The sequence below is a fragment of the Marmota monax genome, unplaced genomic scaffold (assembly GCF_021218885.2).
Source record: "Marmota monax isolate L192 unplaced genomic scaffold, Marmota_monax_Labrador192_F-V1.1 WCK01_AAM20220418_F8-fsc00048, whole genome shotgun sequence".
In the NCBI taxonomy this organism is placed as follows: domain Eukaryota; kingdom Metazoa; phylum Chordata; class Mammalia; order Rodentia; family Sciuridae; genus Marmota; species Marmota monax.
The window spans coordinates 4,038,266-4,059,854 of NW_026694895.1; the positions used below are offsets into that span (position 1 = coordinate 4,038,266).

Below are 21,589 nucleotides of genomic sequence, written 5' to 3' on the forward strand. Positions count from 1 at the left end.
AGGACTCATGCTATTATTCCATACTCATAATTTAAAAACTTACTTCACATATTCCATCTATTATGAGAAAGAAAACACTAAGGACTAGAGACTGACCCCCCCCAAAATAAGTATAACCATTATTAGCTGGACTCTAAATGTAGTATCACTGAATGTAGGCCACCAGTTCAAGTTGGTACTATTTGCAGATACATGATTGTATTTCTATATGATGACCAGCCAAGTATGATGACTACAAAGTACTGTCATTAGTGACATTTGAAATGAAGCAATCCACTAAGAAAACTAAAATTTTAACCTCATTTTAATCACTTTAGCTATTCAGAATTCTGTTAATCATGTGGGAAAAAAATTATCTCCAACACCTGGAATGATTTATCTGTTTGTATGAATGTGAGAAAAATGATCACATCTTCAAGTAATAGATTACAAGTACAAAGAAAGTTCACATCACAGCTATGCTGATGAAAATTACCTGCAGGCTGTTACAACTGAGCCAGTGAATTAATTAACCTTTTGCAATAAAAATCTAGAAACTTCAGCAGACACTGCAGTTTCTCCAGTTCTCTTCCTCTAGCTTCTTCAGTATTTTAGAAAATGAAATGGTGTGTAGTTACTAGGCAAATAAAATGCTGAGACTTTTATCAGTTCTCACTTCAATAAAACCACATGAATTCTGGTTAAATACAGAGAGCTGGGTGATTCATCTTTTGTTTTAGTTAATGAAAAATTAGTAATTATGGTTGATTTCTGTGTAGATCTTTACGTCAATGAATCAGATCAGTAATTTCGTACTATGAATGATAGCTACCTTAATTATGTATCTTTTGACTCTGAGAAAATGAAGTTTTAAAAAATCTTGTTTTTTAAAAACAAGTACAAATGTGTATCCTTATAAAATTCATTTTCAAATCAATAAACACATTACTTATATTTAAGTGCATTGGCCAAGCATTTTGATATTTTTCATTTGGGCTTTGAAGCTTAAAAACCAGCTAACACTAAATGAAGCCAGGATCTAGCTAAAGAGGATTTCTAATAATGGTGGTATTATGTATGAGACATTGTATTTACTCAGGTTGTTAAGGGTAACTATTATTAGAACTGGGTGAAAGTGATGATGACACAAGACTTAAAAACCACTAAATTATGCTTTAAATATTGACATGATCATTTACTTGTCGTTATGCAAATTTTAGGAGTCACATTCCATTCTAGTTGATGGGGTAGTATTTCCTTAAGAAGTTAATAGCTCATAATTTTTTATTACTCAATAACAAGTAATTAGAGCTGCTCTCCTCTATTAGACAATTTTTAAGATTAGTTTTTGATTATTAAGTAGTTAACAATGAATAGATCATGCTCTCAGTAGTTTGCCAGAAAGTATTTTTAATAGAATGGATTATATGTATGTTATTTTAGAATTTTAGGATATTTCTCTATTGTTACAATAGAATGATGATTTGCCAAATTCAACTTTAAAGAGTTAAATTAGTGAATATTTCCTCCAAAAATTTTTAGGAAACCAATTTTTGATTGTAGGTAAGAAGTACACAGCAATGTGTTAAATTAGGAAGGTGATACTTTTGTGATAATAATACTTATCTAGACAACCAAATATGCATAATATTCTTTTTTTATTAAGGGAACATAAATATTTTACTAAAAATATTCCAAATAAATAGCCATTTGAAGTAATTTGAAACCAACAATAAATCCTTCAAAATTGTTAATAAAGTTTTCCATATGGTTCTTTACATTGTCTCTAAATGAAGATAACCATTTAAAGGATGATAAATTTAGATATGTACCAAAACATTTTTTGTTAATTCAATTTTGAGAATATGTCTACTATGAAGTATAAACTTCTAAATAAGACATATATTTCCTTGATGTATCCAGTGTTGCACATTCCTGTCACATAAAATTTGTAGTAAATATATTTTGAATATAAGAATACATAAACCTTTAAATCATATCTGGCATTTCTACAAATAGTTCAGTTTTCCCATATTAACTTAAAGTAGATTTAATATCATATGCATACATTTTACCTTTTACAATCATGTATGTATACACAGGAATAATAAATTTAGGACTGTAGAATGATAAATATTAGAACAAAAATTTATAATATTATTTAACTTTTTTAGAAACACCATGCTACTCATTTTTTGGTATGACTTACCTGACAGGCAACGTTCTGTCTCCTTTCCTCCTATCCATTTCTCTTTGGGGAACAGGATACCAGCGGAAATTTAGTTTCCAATTAAAACCCCCATAAGTCATATCTGACCCAGCCATATATTCAAAGGTATCGTCACTAATCACATCAATGATGGGGCATACGACTGTTTTCCTGAAGAAAAATTAAAACCAGTTTACATATAAACGATCATTTAAATACTACATTAGCTTCTTTAAATTGGTTTTAGCGGCTAAGATATAATTTAATTATTTTGTGACTTAAGTATGCCTTAATTTTATTTTGTCCTTTTTCTCTAGGAAATTATTTCCTTTTATTATATCTTTCTGATGGTAAACTTTATGTTATCATGTAAAATCTAATCAAATACATGAATTGACCTTCAAGTTGATTTCCAAGTGTATGCCAAGTACTAACTCAGCAGGGTAAGAATGATCTATTTCTTATAAAACCTCCACCCACAGCATGATTAGTAGATTCATTTTGAGATTATGCATCATTTCAGCTACAGCCCACTGAAAAGTGATAGAATACAGAGAGAGAGGGAAATGGATGCTAAAAAATTGGTCTGATAATTTGCCTTTCAAATTGGATTGGTCATGTTAAAGTAAGGATTCTAAGAAAATCTTCATGAAGAAAACACCTACTAGGAAACACAACAAACAGAAACAATTAACGTCACGAACTATCAGAATAAGTAAAGCTTCCCATGAAGAAAAACAGGTTTATGACAATTTCTGAGTCAACTGTCCTATAACTAAGAATTTCCAATTGTCAACAATCCAGATGAAATTTCAAGACAGGGAAACATTAGCCATTTTAGTCTCATGTTTTCTCCTACTCCTAAAGTTAGAAGAAAGCCAGGATGTTTTATGTTCTTGATAGTAACTTTTAAGATGGTAGGTTTTAGAACACTTTACTTGGGGAAATCATTAGGTACACTTTTAATCTGTTTTGCCTTCTCTCACTCTTCTCCTACTCCAAGTTTATGTGTTTTCTTGTGGGCTAAACTTTCTGTCATCTACACAATTAAAAGTTCAGGTCTCCCCAGGATTGCATTGATTGTAGCTAATTCTGAAAAACAGAGGTGTTTTTCTTACTGGGTAGGAGACAAATATACAAACAGGCTCCAAAGTAACCCATAGATGTAGAAAGAAATGAAGCATTGCCCATTATTTCTTCTTGTTTTGTAACACTAGGATCATCAAAACTATTAACTTAGTTTCATGTTTCACACTGTTGGCCAACCCTGAAGTTCTCTGAAATCAGCATGATGCACCTGGCCTTGGAAAAGTTTCTTGGTGATGCTAAACACAACAAAGTAATTATCTTTCTTTCCTCATTAGATTTAACTTGGAGAAAGAAAAAATTAGATCTAATAACTTTGAACAGACTTTATTATCTAGTTATGGCAATATTAGAATTTATAATCAGGACAAGAGATAGAAGTTCACTATATACAAATGTAATACAAATACATTGTTAGTAAAAATGAATGTGCCTAATGTATGACCATAATGAAACATTATATTAAAAAATTTCTGAAGTTGAATGTGAAATGCATGCATTTACAAAGCAGTATAACATTTGAAAAGTTGCCAGTAATGCATTTTATGTTCCAGATTCATTCTACTTTGCCCGTCTTACTCTCCTGTGGGTACTGTACAACACACAAAATGTTATTAGCTGTGTATTACCTTCAGTTGACTAAAAGGTTCTCACTGCTTTCTTGAACTGCTGTGGTTCATTTTACTGACAGCCTCTATTCATCTTCCTGGGCAAGTTCCAAATCCTGCCATTTATGTGATATGGTTGAACAAGCTCAGACTAAGCAGCCCCTCACTGGAGCATCTAATTAAAAACTAATTCTAGAAAGACTCTTTTACTATATATGATAAATGTATAAATGACTTGGTATGTAATGCTTTGTTATTGCATCAGATGGCATTTAGTGTTAGTTATGTTCATTAAGCTTCATCATCAGAAATGAATGTAGATATGTATGAGGATTCTTAACTTTTGTAGAGAGTTACTCAGTTTTAAAATTTCACAATTTATTTGTAGAAAGTGCCAATACTATTAAAATTATGATCTCTGATTTTTTAAATCCTGATTTATTTTGGCAGTGTGTGTGTGTGTGTGTGTGTGTGTGTGTTTATTCTTAAAAACCTCAAGGTGATTTTGAACTAGACTCTGACTGAGGGCACTGATGCAGTAAGCGAACACTGGTGAGAGAGTAGGAAGAACTAAACAATTGTTCCCAGTACTGCTAACTACTGGCACAAGGTATGTAACTTCTTTATTACTCCGTATTATAAGGTACCAATAAGAACATCTACATTACCTACTTCACACTGGGTTTGTGAGGACACAGAAATTTGCTTTGGAAATGTGCTTATAACATATTGTACTATTTTAAATTGATTTCCTTCACTTAAAAAGTAAATATTCAGCACATTTTTATGGTTTGAATTATTTATTTCTTAAACACTAATGTTCAACATGAATAAGCCAATCTTTTGTATTAAATAAAGAAAAACATTTAAAAAAAGAAAAGAAAAGAAAAAAAAACAGTGAAGTAAACTTTCTGAAAATAGCAACTTGGAAGAGAATTCTGATGGACAGCTGAAACTGTCCTCACAGGTTCAGTCATAACCCATGCAGACATAACACAGGAATCCCTACCTGTCTTCCTTTATTCTCGCCAGCAAGGGCTCCAGCCACCCTAATGTGCATTCACAGTGTGCATCCAGAAAAGTTATGACCTGCCCTTTTGAAGCAGCTGCTCCTCGAAGACGTGCTCGTATTAACCCAGAGCGCTCTTCCATCCTGATAATTTTTACTGGTACTTCTAAATTTTTCACATAATTCTCTAATGTCAACTTGAGAAAATCTGTAACATGCAATGAGAATTTTTTTTATTTCAAAAAAAATTGAAACTTTTAATACAGAGTAGAGATACTTTCAAGGCAGAAATACAACATACAGAAATGGTGACCAAATCTTAGAATTTTTTTTTTGGCACTAGGGAAAATAATATAAGAAATTTCACTAGCCAATTAATGTTATATATTCAGTGATATAAATTTTAAATATAAGCAATTGATGGGGGAAAAAAGAAATATATTTGAAAGTCATTTTGGCTGATCTCTTAGGTTAATAAAGGCCAAAAAGAATAATAACAAAACTGAATTAGTTAATTTTTCCTGGAGTGAACACTGTCAAAATATACTGATGAAAATTTGATAGGATGTTGATTGATTATAAAGCAAAATACAGATCACTGCTTGGCTATCTTTTTGATCATAATAAAGCTTTATAATAAAATAAGTACAAGAACAATATTTTATACCTCTTTCACTGGCATCATCTACCAAGATGACCTCAGAGAGCAGGTAGTGTGGGGAGCGATTTATAACACTGTAAACAGTTCTAAGGAGAGTGCTCCAAGCCTCATTATGAAACACAATGACTACACTTGTGTTGGGAAGTTCATCAGGGTAGACTTTTGTCTTGCATCTGGAAAAAAATAAGAAGAATGTTAATAAACTCATTTTTCATTCTGATCATCATGAGAAAAAGTATTCATAATAACACAACTTTAGACTTGAAAGCCCCTTACCAAGGAAACATTTTATGAATATCTGAAATCATTTTCCTTTTTAAAAAGTGCTATGAGTAATCACTTGGCCTTTTGAAAATTAAATATGCATAATTACTAATATTTTATTTTAACTCCTGCAGAGAACAAAGCAGCATGATTTCCACAAGTCTAAGAAAAAAAATCTGAGAAAGCTAAAATAACATTCTGAGACTGTCAATAAAAGACCCAGTACAACAGAGACAGTTGAATTCATTTAGTGGCTGTAATTTTTATTCTTTGTTTGGGAAAAAAAATAATATTATATAAGTCAAAAATTCACAAGAACATAAATAGACATGATTCTACAGGGATTTAAAGCATGTAAAATGGAGATTGCTTTTCTGTTCTAGAATCAAATCATGTATGATTTCGATTCCATTTGAAACTGCCATAAACCATGACTAATTTCAAGACAAGGTTTGGGAGTCAAGATCTTGTCCCTAAAATTTCCTGTTTACTGGAGATCAGAAAAAAATAATTGATTAGCAGCACTTCTGAAATTTTAACATGCATGGACACCGCCTGAGGAAAAGAGTGCGCTGTGACCTTCACCAGCGCCTGGAGGGCTGACATTTGGCTCAATGGCAGCATCCTCTTTGGGATGCCTGGTGCTAATCCACCTGCTGGTGGCACTCCTCTGCATGGTCATGTGGGCTGTGGTCAATAGGATCTGGTGGAGCTGCCTGTAGTGGTGAGAGACCTCTCAGAGGTTTGGAGTCTCCCCTCATACATTTCTGTGCTTGAGGTTCTGGGGAACCTGGGTCTACTGGTGGTGATTCTGTGGAGGCAAGGGTGAGCCAGTCCTCATAAAGGTCCCTGGTAGTGCTGTGAGGTCTCTCTCTGTGGGGCTTGCTCTTTGGGGCCTACCTGATGTCGCTGGCAATCTAGAACCCCTACCCTTCCCAGGTGTGTACCTCTGTAGGCATGGTCCTTGTGGTGGTGTTGTGGGTACTATGTACAGGTATGTTCCCCTGTGTCAAGGTGGCAATTAGCTCCATGCTGCATGGTGGGGGGCAGCCGGCACTGATAGCAGCTGGCATGTGTATAAGCAGGTTGTCTCACTGCTCAGTGCTGTTACATGTTCCCTCCTAGCAGCATCTATCATATATTCCTCAGAGAAGACTGTGTGGACCTGTGTGGTCCCTGAGCTTAGAAAGGTGGGACTCTCCCCACCCTTTGCATGATTCTGTATTTCTAAATAGCTCCCAGGTAATTCAGATGCTGCTGGTCTCAGGAAGACACAGATTCATGAAGAACTATAAAATGATTGTCATTATTTCTGACCTTCATGATTTCAGAAAAATTTTCAACTTTGCTTACACATCCAAATATGTCCAGATTTTACCTTTCAAGCAATTGCTACAAAAAGGTAGGTTTGATAAATAATATGTAAAATAGTCTAAGTGATCATGCCAGATTTCACATGCAGAGGGTATTCCCCATTAATTTGTCAACAATCAGACATTTCTGTCATGTAATTTTAAATCATCATGATTATAGAGTGCAAAATATTCCACAGGGCATCTGGAGCAAAATAGAAGTATATTCATGTTAAGCTATTTTTTTTTTTTAAATATAAGGTACGGAGGGCCTAAACAATGAAAATAATTCTATAAGATAATATAAACCAGATACCCCCTGCTACTTGTGACAACCTATTATATTACACAACACAAAGTGGCATTATTAAAATTTGTTTACTTCACAAGTTAGTGAAAAACCCTAATAAAATGTTGAAGATGAAGGCACATAATAAAACAGAATATATTGTGTGCCTGTCTCAAATGATCTTCTAATCATTTAAAACAGCATAAAAATGGCCTGTTCATTGAAATCTGCACAATACTCAGTTAAGAATGGGCATAACCCATAATCATAACAATTTTCAGCATATTTTTATTTAAAAAGTATTTACTAAGTATCTACAATACAAAAGATACTGTGCCCTAGAAAATCAAAATGTAAATTTTGGAAGAAGCATTTGAACTCATAGCTATCTCTTCCTGTTCTGGTGGTAAAATTCAATTGATCTCCCTTGCCTGTTTATCATTTGACTTGTATCTCCAGGCAGCTCAACATGATGTGGCAGAGAAAGCCATCTAGGTAGGTGAGATGGGCTTGGCTCTTTAATTCTATCACTGTCCTCAAAACCTACTCTTCTGCCTTAACAAAAAATCCCATTACTTTCAGCATGCCATGCACAAAGTATGACAGAGATCATCATAAATAAATCATTAAATTTGGAAAAAATAGGATGTAGACAGTCTAATAGTCAGCAACCACAGACTTGACCCAAGACTTTAAGTGAATAAAGTGTTCTCAATGTCATTTAGAATAAAAGTGACTTTTTTTAAAATAGAAATTTCATTTGTTACACTAAATGCCAACTAAGAACATATGGATGAGATATGAATATAGATAAATTATTTAAAATATCAAACTAAAAGCAGATATTTAGGTCCAACATCTTAAACCATTTATCAAGTTTATTTTTGTGGTTAAAAATTCACTTACAAGTGTTAATTTTATATTCATTATATGTATCAAAGTTATAATGAGCTAATTTACTATTAATGTAGCTACTGTATTAACTTAGAGCAAATATCCACTGTCATTATTTAATGTAGCATAAAAATAAAATGTGAATAATAGGTTTATTAATTCTTCTTCTTATATAAACAGTCATTCATCAAAGAGAATAAAGTTTCAGTATATTAGATGAATAAATTCTAGAAATCTAATGTATAGTACGATGATTACATTAATGATTCTGCACTATATACTTAAATTGTACTAAGAGAATTCATCTTGCTTTCCTACCACAAAAAATTATAGTGATACATTGAGCTGATTATTTTAATTAGCTTGATTATAGTAATCATTTCCTAATAGTTATGTATATCAATACTTCAAGGTTTACATCTAAGTTTTCAAGTATACTGCAATAACTTTGGAAAATGTCATTTATCAGAGAAGACTTAGTTAATAATAAAATAATTAGTAGGATAAATTTTAAACTATACACATTAAATATTTTCTATGTCACTTTATCCAGTTATCTCAAATACACACATCCTTAGGAACAAGAGTTATAATTTTTATGATATCTAATGGATTTGTGATATATTGCACTGGTGTTAATGTTTGTATTTTATCAAAGTCATTGTGTTCTAAGTTACAACATGATTTTATGTACCACTTGGAAAGAAAAATAATGCTGCCAAATAAACTATAGCACAATTTTCTCTTATCAGTAGAATCTATTTACTACCTAAATAGAGAGAGGGTTGCCTTGGCACACATCTGTAATCCCAGCTATTCTGGAAGCTAAGGGAGGAGGATCACAAGTTCAAGGCCAACATCAGCAACTTAGAAAAACTGTTTCAAAAAAAAAAAAAAAAAGCCTAGGGATGTAGCTCAGTCGTACAGCACCTCTAGGTTCAATTTTCCGTACCACAAAAGCAACCAAACAAATACCTAAGTTAAATAGAGCTTACAGAAGAGCTTTCATTTGGAACTTGATGTCAATGAATATTGCCATGCTTAATTTTTGAGTCAACCACATAGTGTCCTGGTGCTTTTTAAAGATTTTTTTCACCAGTTTCAAGCTGCATTGCATAGCAGATGGGAGGCAAGTGCTCAGTTCATATCTCAGTAGTAAAATATAAAAGTTTTACTCTGTGGATATCTTGCATGGTACAATAAAGTTTTTATAAATTTATATAAAGTGATTTTCAAACTTTAAGGTAAAAATGAATTATATAGGGATTTTGTTAAAATCCAGATTCTGATGTGTAGATCTGAGATGAGCCCACGGTTCAGCATCTCTAACAAGATCCTTAGAGATGCCAACACAGTTGGTCCTGAGTTGACATAAAAAGCAAGATTACATAACTTGCTTAGCTGATGATTAGCAAAAAGAGATAAAAAATAAAAATACAGAATTGTAGTCAATGTTTTAACAATAAAATGTTTGCTTCATCATATGAAATTTAACTTTGCTGTAATTTTGTGCCTTTCTTTTAAGACAATTCTTTATTCTAGTCTAAATCATAATGCAATCAATATGAAGAAGTGTCAACTGACAATTTCAACACATATAAAGAGTACACATAACTGAACTGACACAAAGACTATACAAGCAGCAAGAACCATGTTCACACATGCTTAAGAAATACTGCCTATGTATCTCTTTCCAACTGGTTGAAAATATTATAACTAACTATTGATTATATAACTCATCATGATTTTAGACATGCAAAATGAAAAAAAAATGTACATCTCAGAACAGGTAAATAAAATGTTTTGATTAACATGCTGAAGAAAAAGTACTCCATGTAATGTTTATTTTAGAACATGCCGTGGGCTGGGGATGTGGCTCAAGTGGTAATGTGCTGGCCTGGCATGCGCGGGGCACTGGGTTTGATCCTCAGCACCACATACAAATAAAATAAAGATATTGTGTCCACTGAAAACTAAAATAAATAAATAAAATAAATATTAAAAAATTCTTTCTCTCTCTTAAAAAAATGAACATGCCATTAGTATTTCAGCAGGCAGAATTTTTAACTCATCAATTTTTTTCCATAAATAATTGAAAACCAACAAAACAAGAAAATCATTTGAGAAAAACGTGTCTAAGTTCTTCAAATAAAATAAATAGATGTGACTTAGGTAATGGTCTCCTCTCTCAGATAACATGAAAAAAAAGTTGTGATATTAAAAGAATAATTCCACCACGTTTCAACTCACTTTGTATATCTTTCACATAAGATTAAAATAGGTATTTTTAAAGGTTTCATCCAAAATATGTGATAGATATTGCTTAATATACATAGCAGAGTATAAAGCTCCAATGTTAAATTGGAAGCTCTAGTGATTAAATTGTGTGTTTAGTTCCTTGGACCATTTATTGATTGGGTTATTTGTTATTTTGGTGTTGCTTTTTGAGTTGTTTATATACCCTAGAGATTAGTGCTCTATCTGTGTGCAAGTGGTAAAAATTTGCTCCCAGTATGTAGGCACTCTATTCACCTCACTGATTGTTTCTTTTGCTGAGAAGCTTTTTAGTTTGAATCCATCCCACTGATTAATTCTTGATTTTAATTCTTGAGCTATAGGAGTCTTATTAAGGAAGTAGGGGCCTAATCCAATATGATGGAGATTGGGGCCTATTTTTCTTCTATTAGACACAGGGTCTCTGGTTTAATTGCTAGGTTCTTGATCCACTCTGAGTTGAGTTTTGTACATGGTGAGAGGTAGGGGTTTAATTTCATTTCGTTGCATATGGATTTCCAGTTTTCCCAGAACCATTTGTTGAAGAGGCTACCTTTTTCCCAATGTATGTTTTTGGTGCCTTTGTCTAATACAAGATAACTGTAATTATGTGGGTTAGTTTCTGTGTCCTCTATTCTGTACCATTGGTCTACTAGTCTATTTTGGTGCCAATACCATGCTGATTTTGTTGCTATTGCTCTGTAGTATAGTTTAAGGTCTGGTATCCTGATGCCACCTGCTTCACTCTTCTTGCTAAAGATTCTTTTAGCTATTCTGGGTCACTTATTTTTCCAGATGAATTTCATGACTGCTTTTTCTATTTCTATGAGGAATTTCATTGGGATTTTGATTGGAATGACATTATATATGTATAGTGCTTCTAGTAGTATGGTCATTTGACAATATTAATTCTGCCTATCTAAGAACAAGGGAGATCTTTTAATCTCGTAAGGTCTTCTTTAATTTTTATCTTTAGCATTCTGAGTTTTCCTTGTAGAGGTCTTTTACCTCTTTTGTTAGATTGATTCCAAAGTTTATTTATTTATTTATTTATTTAGGCTATTGTAAATGAGGTAGTTTTCCTCATTTCCCTTTCAGAGGATTTGTCACTGATACATAGAAAGGCCTTTGATTTTGGGTGTTCTTTTGTATCATGCTACTTCGCTGAATTCATTTATAGGTTCTAGAAGTTTTCTGGTGGAATTTTTTAGGATCTTCTAGGTATAGAATCATATCATGGGCAAATAGTGCCAATTTGAGTTCTTCTTTACCTATCTGTATCTCTTTAATTTCTTTCCTTTGTCTAATTGCTTTGGCCAGTGTTTCAAGAACTATGTTAAATAGAAGTGGTAAAAGAGGACATCCTGAAATAAATTTAAGAGTATTGGTATTAGTTCACTTATAAAGGTCTTGTAGAACTCAGCTGTGTATCCATCTGGTCCTGGGCTTTTCTTGGTTGGTAGGCTTCTGATGGCATCTTCTATTTCATCACTTGAAATTGGTCTGTTTAAATCATGTATATCATCCTGATTCAGTTGGGGAAATTCTATGATTCTAGCAATTTGCCAATGCCTTTGATATTTTCTATTTAATTGGAGTACAAGTCTTCAAAATTATTTCTAATTATCTTCAGTGTTTCTTTAGTGTCCATTGTGATATTTCCTTTTTCATCACTGATGTTAGTAACTTGAGTTTTCTCTCTCCTTCTCTTCATTAGCATGGTTAAGGGTCTGTCAATTTTATTTATTTTTTCAGAGAGTCAAATTTTTGTTCTGTCAATTTTTTTTTCAGTTGTTTCAATTTCATCGATTTCTGCTCTGTTTTTAATTATTTCCTGTCTTCTACTGCTTTTCTGTTGATTTGGTCTTCTTTTTCTGGGCTTTGAGATGTAATGTTAGGTCATTTATTTATTGAATTTTTCTTCTTTTAAGGAATGAAATCCATGCAATGAATTTTCTACTTAGCACTGCCTTTATAGTGTCCCAGAAATTTTGATATATTGTATCTGTGTTCTCATTCACCTCTATGAATCTGTTAATCTCCTCCTAGATGTCTTTTGCAACCCACTGTTCATTCAGTAGCATTTTTTTTTGTCTGCAAGCTTTTATTTTTTATTTATTATTGATTTCTAATTTCATTCCATTATGATCTGATAGAATGTAGGGTAGTATCTCTACTTTTTTTGTATTTGCTAAGAGTTGTTTTGTGGCATAATATATGGTCTATTTTAGAAAAGGATACATGTGGTGCTGAGAAAAAAGTGTATTTGTTCATTGAAAGGTTAAATATTTTATAAATGTCAGTTAATTCTAAGTTATTGATATTATCATTGTGTTCAATAGTTACTTTGTTCAGCTTTTGTTTCAAAGATCCATCCAGTCATGAAAGTGGTATGTTAAAGTCACCCAGAATTATTGTGTTATGGTCTATTTGACTCTTGAACCTGAGAAGTGTATGTTTGATGAACATAGATGCTCTATGTTTGGGGCATATAAATTTATTATTGTCAGGTCTTGTTGATGAATTGTTCCCTTAAGCAGTATGAAATATCCTTCTTTATGCCTTTTGACTAACTTTGGCTTAAAATCTGCTTTATGTAATATAAGGGTAGAAAGCCTTACTTGCTTCCACAGTCCATGTAAGTGGTATGATTTTTCCCAACCTTTCACCTTCAGTCTGTGGACATCTTTTCCTATGAGTTGAGTCTCTTGGAGGAAGCATATTGTTGGGTCTTTTTTTTAAAAAAAAAAAAAAAATCCAATCAGCAGTCTGTCTTTTGAATGATGTGTTTAGGTCATAAAAATTCAGGATTATTTTTGAGACATGATTTGTATTTCCAGCCATTTTTGTTTATTTTTGGTATTTAACTTGACCTGGTTTCTCCTTTGATTAGCTTTTCCTTTAGTGTAATACCTCCCTTTGCTGATTTTCATTGTTTTCAATTCCTCTTCATGGAATATTTTACTGAGCATGCTCTGTATACAGGCTTTCAAGTTTTAAAATTTTTTAATTTCTGTTTATCATGAAAGGTTTTTATTTCATCATCAAACCTAAGCTTAGTTTGCTGGATATAAGATTCTTGGCTAGCATCCATTTTCTTTCAGAGCTTGATATATGTTGTTCTAGGATCTTCTAGCTTTCAGAGTCTGGGTTGAAAAATCTTCACATATTCTATTTGGTTTCCCCCTATATGTAATCTGATTCCTCTCTCATGGCTTTTAATATTCTCTCCTTTTACCGTATGCTAGTCATTTTCATTATAAAGTGCCTTGGTGTGGATCTGCTGTTTTGCACAAATTTTGTTAATTCTGTACATTTGGCATCATGCAAGCCTCTTGAGTTTGGTTTTCCAAAATTCATTCTTCATTTTTGGAAAATTTTCTGATGTTATTTTTTTGAATAGATTGTTCATTCCTTTGGTTTGGAACTCTATGCCTTCCTCCATCCAAATAACTCTTAAATTTGGTGTTTTTATGCTATCTCATATTTCTTGAATGTTCTGCTCATGGTTTCTTGCCATTTTCACTGTGTGATCCACATTCTTTTCAAGATTATATATTCTGTCTTCATTGTCTGAGGTCCTTTATTCCAAGTGGTCTAATCTCTTGGTGATGCTTTTAATTAAACTTTTAATTTGGTTTATAGTTTCTTTCATTTCAAGGATTTCTGTTTTTTGTTATTATTGTTTTGTTTTGTTTTTTAGAACCTCTATCTTCCTATTGAAGTAATCTTTTGCTTCCTGTATTTGTTTATATGACTCTTTGTCAAAATGATGTTTTGCTGCCTGTATTTGCTCTCTTAATCATACATTAATTCACAGAATATTTTAATTATAAACATCCTGAACTCCTTCTCTGTCATTTCTTTTGCTGTGCTGGCCATGAATTCTAATAATGTGGTGTCTTGATTTGTTCCAGGTACTTTCTGCCCTTGTCTTTTCATATTGCTTGTGTGTCTTTCCTTCTAGCACTGTGGATCCTAGGAGTTACCAGTTTTACCCTCTACCCTTATATTGCCCCTATAGGGATCCAATACCTCTCATTTGAGGTGAAGGACAGTGTTATCAGATAACAATATATGCCCTAAAAACAAATGTTTGCTAATAAAACATTACAGTTTGGCCACAATGTACAGAAATGGTGAAATTAATTATTACCTACAATATACTCAATGGGTTTTTAAAAGGGTTTCCATTTTCTGATTGTAGACAGAGATCTTGGGGTGAGGAATAGGATGATATGCCAAGGAGGTAGGAAGTGAGGATATAGAATTATTATATCTTAGGACACGTGAAAGAGAAATGTAAAGAGAAAGATTAGTAGCAGGAGAAGGTAGAGAAAGTAAATTTGGGTAGACAAGTAATTGGGAAGACAATAGAGTACATAAAACAAACACACATATATATTAAGAAAAATTTTTAAAAAGTTTAAATAGCAGAAATTTGTGGGGAAAAGTTAAAATAATAAAAAGAATGAGAAGGATGTACAACACAACTGTAATATGCCTTTTAGATATGCCATTCCTCAAAAACCCTAAGTCATGGTTTCACATACTTTGCGGATGTGAGGGTAGGAGAAGCTCCCTTCTAGAGAGGGGAAAAAAAGGATTGTAAAAAGAAAAAAAATTGAAGGAAGACACAGGGCTTGTTTTGGTTGGAGATCAATATCTTTCCTGCTTCTCTTCTCATCCAATAGGTGGGGTCGTCTGTTGTTAGCTGGTATCCACCCCAAGGATGTTAAAGGTAACCAGGGTGTCATTGTGCCAGGTTGGTGACTGCTGGGGAGAGGGGGGAGTTAGAAACTGGGTACCTGGAAGATGGTGATGAAGGTGACCCAAGATGTAGGCTCCTGCTTTGAGTGGTGGGGTTTCCAGTTGATTGGGGGAAGCTGGGCGATGATGTTGGACAATGAGTTCAGCGCTGAGCTCTGTGGTTTGCAGTGCTGGCTGACTTCAGAGCCTGTGTGAAGTTCTTTGGTGCAGGTAGGCTACTGCGTGTAGGGGACTCTATCAGCTGCTGTAAAATCCCAAGATGGGGTGACCAGGGAAGCTCCACGTTGGTAGATGGGGGTCCACATGGGGGTGGTGGCCAGAGTTCCTACTTGTAGGAAGCTTCTGGGTGTCCTCCGTGATTTATGCTCCGGTGGATGGCCAAATATTCTTCATGGGTGCTGCTCTTACCCATGGTCTCACTCCAGTACCCTGTAGTACTGCATGGACGAGTAGTTGGGAAACCTACTCTGATGCGGAGGCCTGGAGCCCTAGACAGCATGGTGCTTCCTGCGCCAGGGGTGGTGGGTGGGTGAGCAGGAATATCACTCACAGAGAAGCAGTATTCTCACTGCTTGAATCCCGGGTCATGAAGCTACGCAGAATGCTGGCTCCCTCTGTCCTGCCATCTTGGATCCCTCCCAATGGGATTTGTTTTTAAAGATAACAATGTTAACTAATGTTTCCTGTCTCAAACTGATACCAAATTTTTAAATGATATTGGTTTATGAAGACATTGTTTTCTTTCATGTAAACATCTAAATGGAACTATAAAAATGATATTATTGTGGGACCACATTGTATATGTTGTTGAGGGATCTTTATTTTATTTATTTGTATGTGGTGCTGAGAATCAAACCCAGACTCTTCTTGCACATGCTAGGCAAGGGCACTACCACTGAGCCCCAACACATTGTATATGTAAACTAACTTTTGAGTAAAAGTAGCAGACTACAATGGCAATTGATGTCCACTCATCAAAGCATGTTCCTGAGATCTGATTTTGCAGTGAATTCATAAATTTTAACATGGCAGAATTTCTTATGAACCCTGCATTGATATGCTGAATTAGTAATACTTGAAGTGAAAGTTTATTTCCTTTTAATTCATTAATGATTTATCAGTGACACCAAACACTGTCTTACTGATAAAATTACCCCACATGATTGAAAAATTCTAAGTGTGAGGGTTTCAGTCACAGAGATTGTGATTAAAGTGTCTGGGGTATGTATGTGGATAATGGGATTTTTGTTTTACACAGTGTAGATTAGATATAAAAAAATATACTTTGTGAAGTCAAAGTTAAGAGCTGCCACATAAATTTATTTAATCCAAAGACATATTTTTAAATATGTAAAACCTTCTTTTTGACACTATTTTCTGTAATTATAGGTGTGCAGAGTCAGAAAGTTCCCCACTTCCTTTACAACCTCTTCTGTCACCTAGATGTACACAGATGTTCCAATCTTCTGTCCATTTTCTGTGGATTTAGAAATATTTAGAAAAATCCTATTGCTGTACTTGGGTGAGTATGTGAGGATAGAATCATGTTTCCAATGTCTGTAACACAGAAATATTGTGAGATAGCATGCCTATTTACAATCTTTCCCCTCGGCTATGCACACATTATGGGAACATAAACTGTTACAATTTGATTTTATCCTTTTCAAAAGCATATTGATGTTTTTGGATAAGCTATGGAACACAACATGCCACATCAAAGAAAGAAAAATTGACTAGAAGATGAGACTGTGAATCACAAAGATCCATAATTACACAGTGGTTTAGAACTCCACATCAAGCCTGGCAACACTTGTTTAGATTGCTGCTCACTGTGCCAGTGGTTACCTTTTACTACCTGAATCAAAGAAGATTAATAATTATAATTAAAATAAAGACTGGCAATACAAGTTTCCTACATGATAATTGCAGAATTATGTGTGGTTTCTATTTCCTAATAAATATTCATATCCAAAGACAGAAACTGCATCATGTTCCAAAGAACCCATGCAAAATAAAATTTGGGCAACAGGAAAGCACTTCTTTTCATAAAATTGAACAGCTTGGGGCCTTAAGGAAAATAAAGCATGGGTTTCTTTAGGTTGATTTATATGTATAATGTGTTAAGTCTTCCAAGAGTAAGTTCCTATGTCTTAATTTCTTTAGTAATTTAAATTTTTAAAAATATCAAACTTTTTTTTAAAATTGTAATCTTCCCCAAATAGTTCTGTTTTAAAGTCCAACTGTAGGCTATAGTCATCCTTGGCCTATTTGCCATCAGATCCGTTAGATCCATTCCTGGCTCTATTTTCTCTGTATCAGTGGGTATAGAGTGAAAGGGTTGTTATCCAGCAGAATACATTTCCAATACTGCCTCATTTCTTGGCTTCTGTTTGAAATAATATCATGGGGATCTGAGGTTGGAAGCCAGGGAATTTCATTCTCTAACCTACTCTAATCCCATACAAAATTATTCATGTCTCTTCCACAGCCCACTCATTGCATGTGTCTCAATATTTTCACTTACTGAGTGGAAATAAAAAACTTTTAAAATAAATCTAATTCTATAGATTAGGAGATACTTTAAAAGCAGAAAAGTAGGAAGGTTTATCTTATTTATTTAATTTTTGTAGAATCTAGCATCCTGTGTGCCACAAAAATATATTTAATAAGGAATTGAATAAATAAAACTTCACATTATAAAAAAAAACAGACTATTATATGAATTATCAGGTCAACCCGCCAATCATATCTCTATATTATTATAATTTGAATTAGATGTGTAGAAATATAAATTTTTCAAAAAATTTTGCATCTTCATTTTGCTTTTCCATTTCTTTAGATCCAGACAAATCAATAGTCAAGTGATAGGGAAAGGAAAGATTATAAACAAGAAAATAGGTCTGCAAGTTATTATGTTCTATTCTAATGCATTTCTTACTGAGGGATATGATTCCTATTCGGACATATTGGAAATAGTCCCAGGCAAGATCTGTGAATGATTGTCTCCCTTATCTGCCATTTACAATCTTCCAGTAAACTCCAATCTTCAATTTTGTCATTATCTGAATTAAGGTAAACTCATCATGATATCTATATTGCAAAAATTCTGAGGACCACAAATAAAATTATAAAGAAATTATGTGAATGTAATTTATTATTAAATTATTCTCATGACACACTAAATAGATATTACATATAAGGTCTCTAAAATTACTTGGCCAGCGTTGCTCCTGGTGGGATTCTCACCATTGCCATAGTTCTACTAACTTTTTTGCAGTTCCTGTGGCCAAGTTTCCATTTTATTCCCCATGTCCAACACAGGTTGAACCACATATCTAGGTTTGTAGATGCTTTAGGCTTAAAAACAGCTTTATTTGTCTGCTGTAACTTCAGGCCAATGCAATGGAAGCTCTTTTTCTTTCCTTGAGTCCTTCTAAAGCATATATTGCCCCTAATCCCATGTTCTCTCCAGATGTAGCTGCTCATTTTTAGATCTTCCTGTTTATTTTCCTTACTTTCTGCTTAATATTTTGTGTTCAAAGAACCCAGAGGTTACATTTTGTCTCTGCTTCTTGGCAGCTCTTGAACATCCATGATCTGACTCTGTCAACATGTAACCCCTCTGACTAATCAAATTGGAATGATCCCTGACATTTTCTCTACTCTGTTAGTCTGATTACCAAATCTTTCAATCTCAGCCAAGGTTAGGCATGTTTCCCACTAGTTAAGCATGATTTAGAAAACACGTATGGGAGAGAATAGTAAGTGGGTAACTTATTCATTTCTTAATTAGGTAGCAGTCATTGTACTATTGTTTTGTATGGATTGTCTCAATTGACCTTGATAACTGAGACCTCCTATAACCATATAGGATAATCTTCAGAGCCATGATAGGATTATAACCTCATAAATAGCATAAATAATTTCATTTCATGCTTCAAGAACTTCCACAAAATAAATTCATTCAAACAATAAAATGTTCAGTCTCCTTCTCAAGAGGAAGAACTATTCATATAAGCAAACAATCCTCTTCACTGGATAATATATTATTCAACTGGACGGACTGCCTGCTTATTAGTTGACATCAAGACGCTTTCCTCATTATATCTACCAATCCTGAATGTTATGTCACATACTTTCCCAAACTTCAATGAGATACTGGCATTGAAAACCCTGTCTTAAGCTGCTTAAGCCCAGACTGCCCATCTCTGTGAATGACCATCTTGGCTTTCCCTTTCCCATATACTAAGACTATCTGTAAGGCTGCTATTCTTTATTGCAGTATGAAATGAATCATGTTTCCATCAACAGGTTATTCTATTGACATGTGACTAGAAGAAAATATAATCCACACAATATTTCTTGTGAAATAGTTATATTATCACTCCCATTTGATAAGAACTTGATGTTCAGTCACTAACATGTTTCCAAATGGTGGGGCTGATTGATGAGGCTGCATGGCCTCAAAAGTTGCTATTCTCCTTCTTTGCATATGGGATAAGGGTTTTTAGTAATTCGGGGAAAATTTTGGTGACAATGTGACACCAAGCTTTTAATTAAACCACATGAATAATAAACATGATAATGTATTTTTCTTCTAGTATCTCTGGATAGAAATAAATAGGTCTTGCATGTGAAGAAATTTCCTACAGTGATTATTAGAGTTAATAATGATTCTGAAACCTAGAACAGTAAATATCCATCATTGCTTGGGTCTTACACATAGCCAAGGTGAGAAAATGACACTGACATAACCTCTGGAGACTGAGATGATGTTACTACCCAAAAGTCAGAATGGGACAGTAGGTATCTAGAGTCAGACTCTATTTTTTAACTGTGCCTCCCTTTCCTTTGCTGAGAAAATGGAAGATGATAGAAGATGAAAGTGAAGAAGATAAAGAAGAAGGAGAAGGAGAATGAGGAGGAGTAGAAGGAGGAGAAGAAGGAGAAAGAGGAGGAGGAGGAGGTAATATGTGCAAAGCATTTGGGTCAGCACTTTATAGTACACATTTGTAAACTATGTGTGTATGTACATATATGTATATATTTGTAACATGTATATGTTAGTATATCTGTGTCTTTTGATTGCATATAGACATAGATGTCCTATTTGAATTAAAAATACAGAAGAGTAAATTCAAACAAAATTCCATCCAGATAGTGTATTTTAGTTCACACAGCATTTCACTGGCAAAGAAATGCATTTTGTAACCCACTGTACCACTGTTCTCTTTGTAGAAATAAAGCTTCACAAGGAAGAATCCTTAAGGAGGCTTTATGAAGAACTTTGGTACTAGTGGAGATTCTTAAAAAAATAAATTCTTTTGTCATTTGTAAATTAATCCAGTGCCTCATAACACTGCTAACTAGCAGAAGAGCAATGTAAACCAAATCAAACCAAACAAAAACAGAAGTGATTTACATAAGCAAAAACTGATAGAAACATGATTCTTCCAGGGCAACTACATGGGAGATGTCACTATATATTTTAACTCATTAACACATATAAGTTTCATGGTTAAGGAAGTTATTTTACTATTTTATCAGCTAGCTCTGTCATTGCCCTTTGGGAAGAAACTACCTTTGTTAGCGAGAATTCCTTGATGTCTTGGAGAAGCAAGCATCATTATGAGGGATTGGATTCCCAAAACAGAAGCAATTATTAAATTATTTGAATAAACAAGAGTAGAGAACTTCACCTTTGCTTCATGTGGGTGGAGGCTTGAGATGGAGGATACTAAAGAAAAGTAAAAAAGAGACAAGACAGGGAGGTGAGCAGTAAACTAACGTAAGACTAAGAAGGCCAGTGGGCTTTTCTCAGTGATGTGATTAGCAGGAAGATCTTTAAAAGTACCAATAAAAAAAAAAAAAAAGATCTTTAAAAGTGACTAATGTCTGAAGTTCAAGTTTGATGACCATGTTGTAATTCAATTCCATCTCCTCTCCCATTGTCCATTAAATTTAGGCTATTCACAAATGAATTATAATAGTGGTTTAATGACTATATCTCTAATTTGGGAAAGAAGCCAAGTTTAGTGTCTGAACTAAAATATTGAGGAGCACAGGAAATAATCACAAAAGCAATCACAGGGCATTAAGTCCACCAAGTAACTGAAGAAATCCTGGGAAGAGCTCTAATGTCCACTGATAATTCCCCTGGGGTTTTAACCGACTCATATTTCAGACAGAGTACA

The 21,589-nt window shown here is 33.8% G+C and overlaps 1 protein-coding gene across 1 annotated transcript in view; it reads right to left on the reverse strand.

Moving 5' to 3' along the window:
• Positions 1-21,589, reverse strand: part of Galnt13 (polypeptide N-acetylgalactosaminyltransferase 13) — a 560,314-nt gene that overhangs the window by 227,305 nt on the left and 311,420 nt on the right. The window contains exons 5-7 of the mRNA XM_046426955.2: positions 5,559-5,725; positions 4,892-5,099; positions 2,189-2,359 (exon numbers count right to left, since the gene is read on the reverse strand). Of these exons, the coding sequence (XP_046282911.1) occupies positions 2,189-2,359; positions 4,892-5,099; positions 5,559-5,725 (546 nt within the window). The remainder of the gene's footprint in view (positions 1-2,188; positions 2,360-4,891; positions 5,100-5,558; positions 5,726-21,589) is intronic.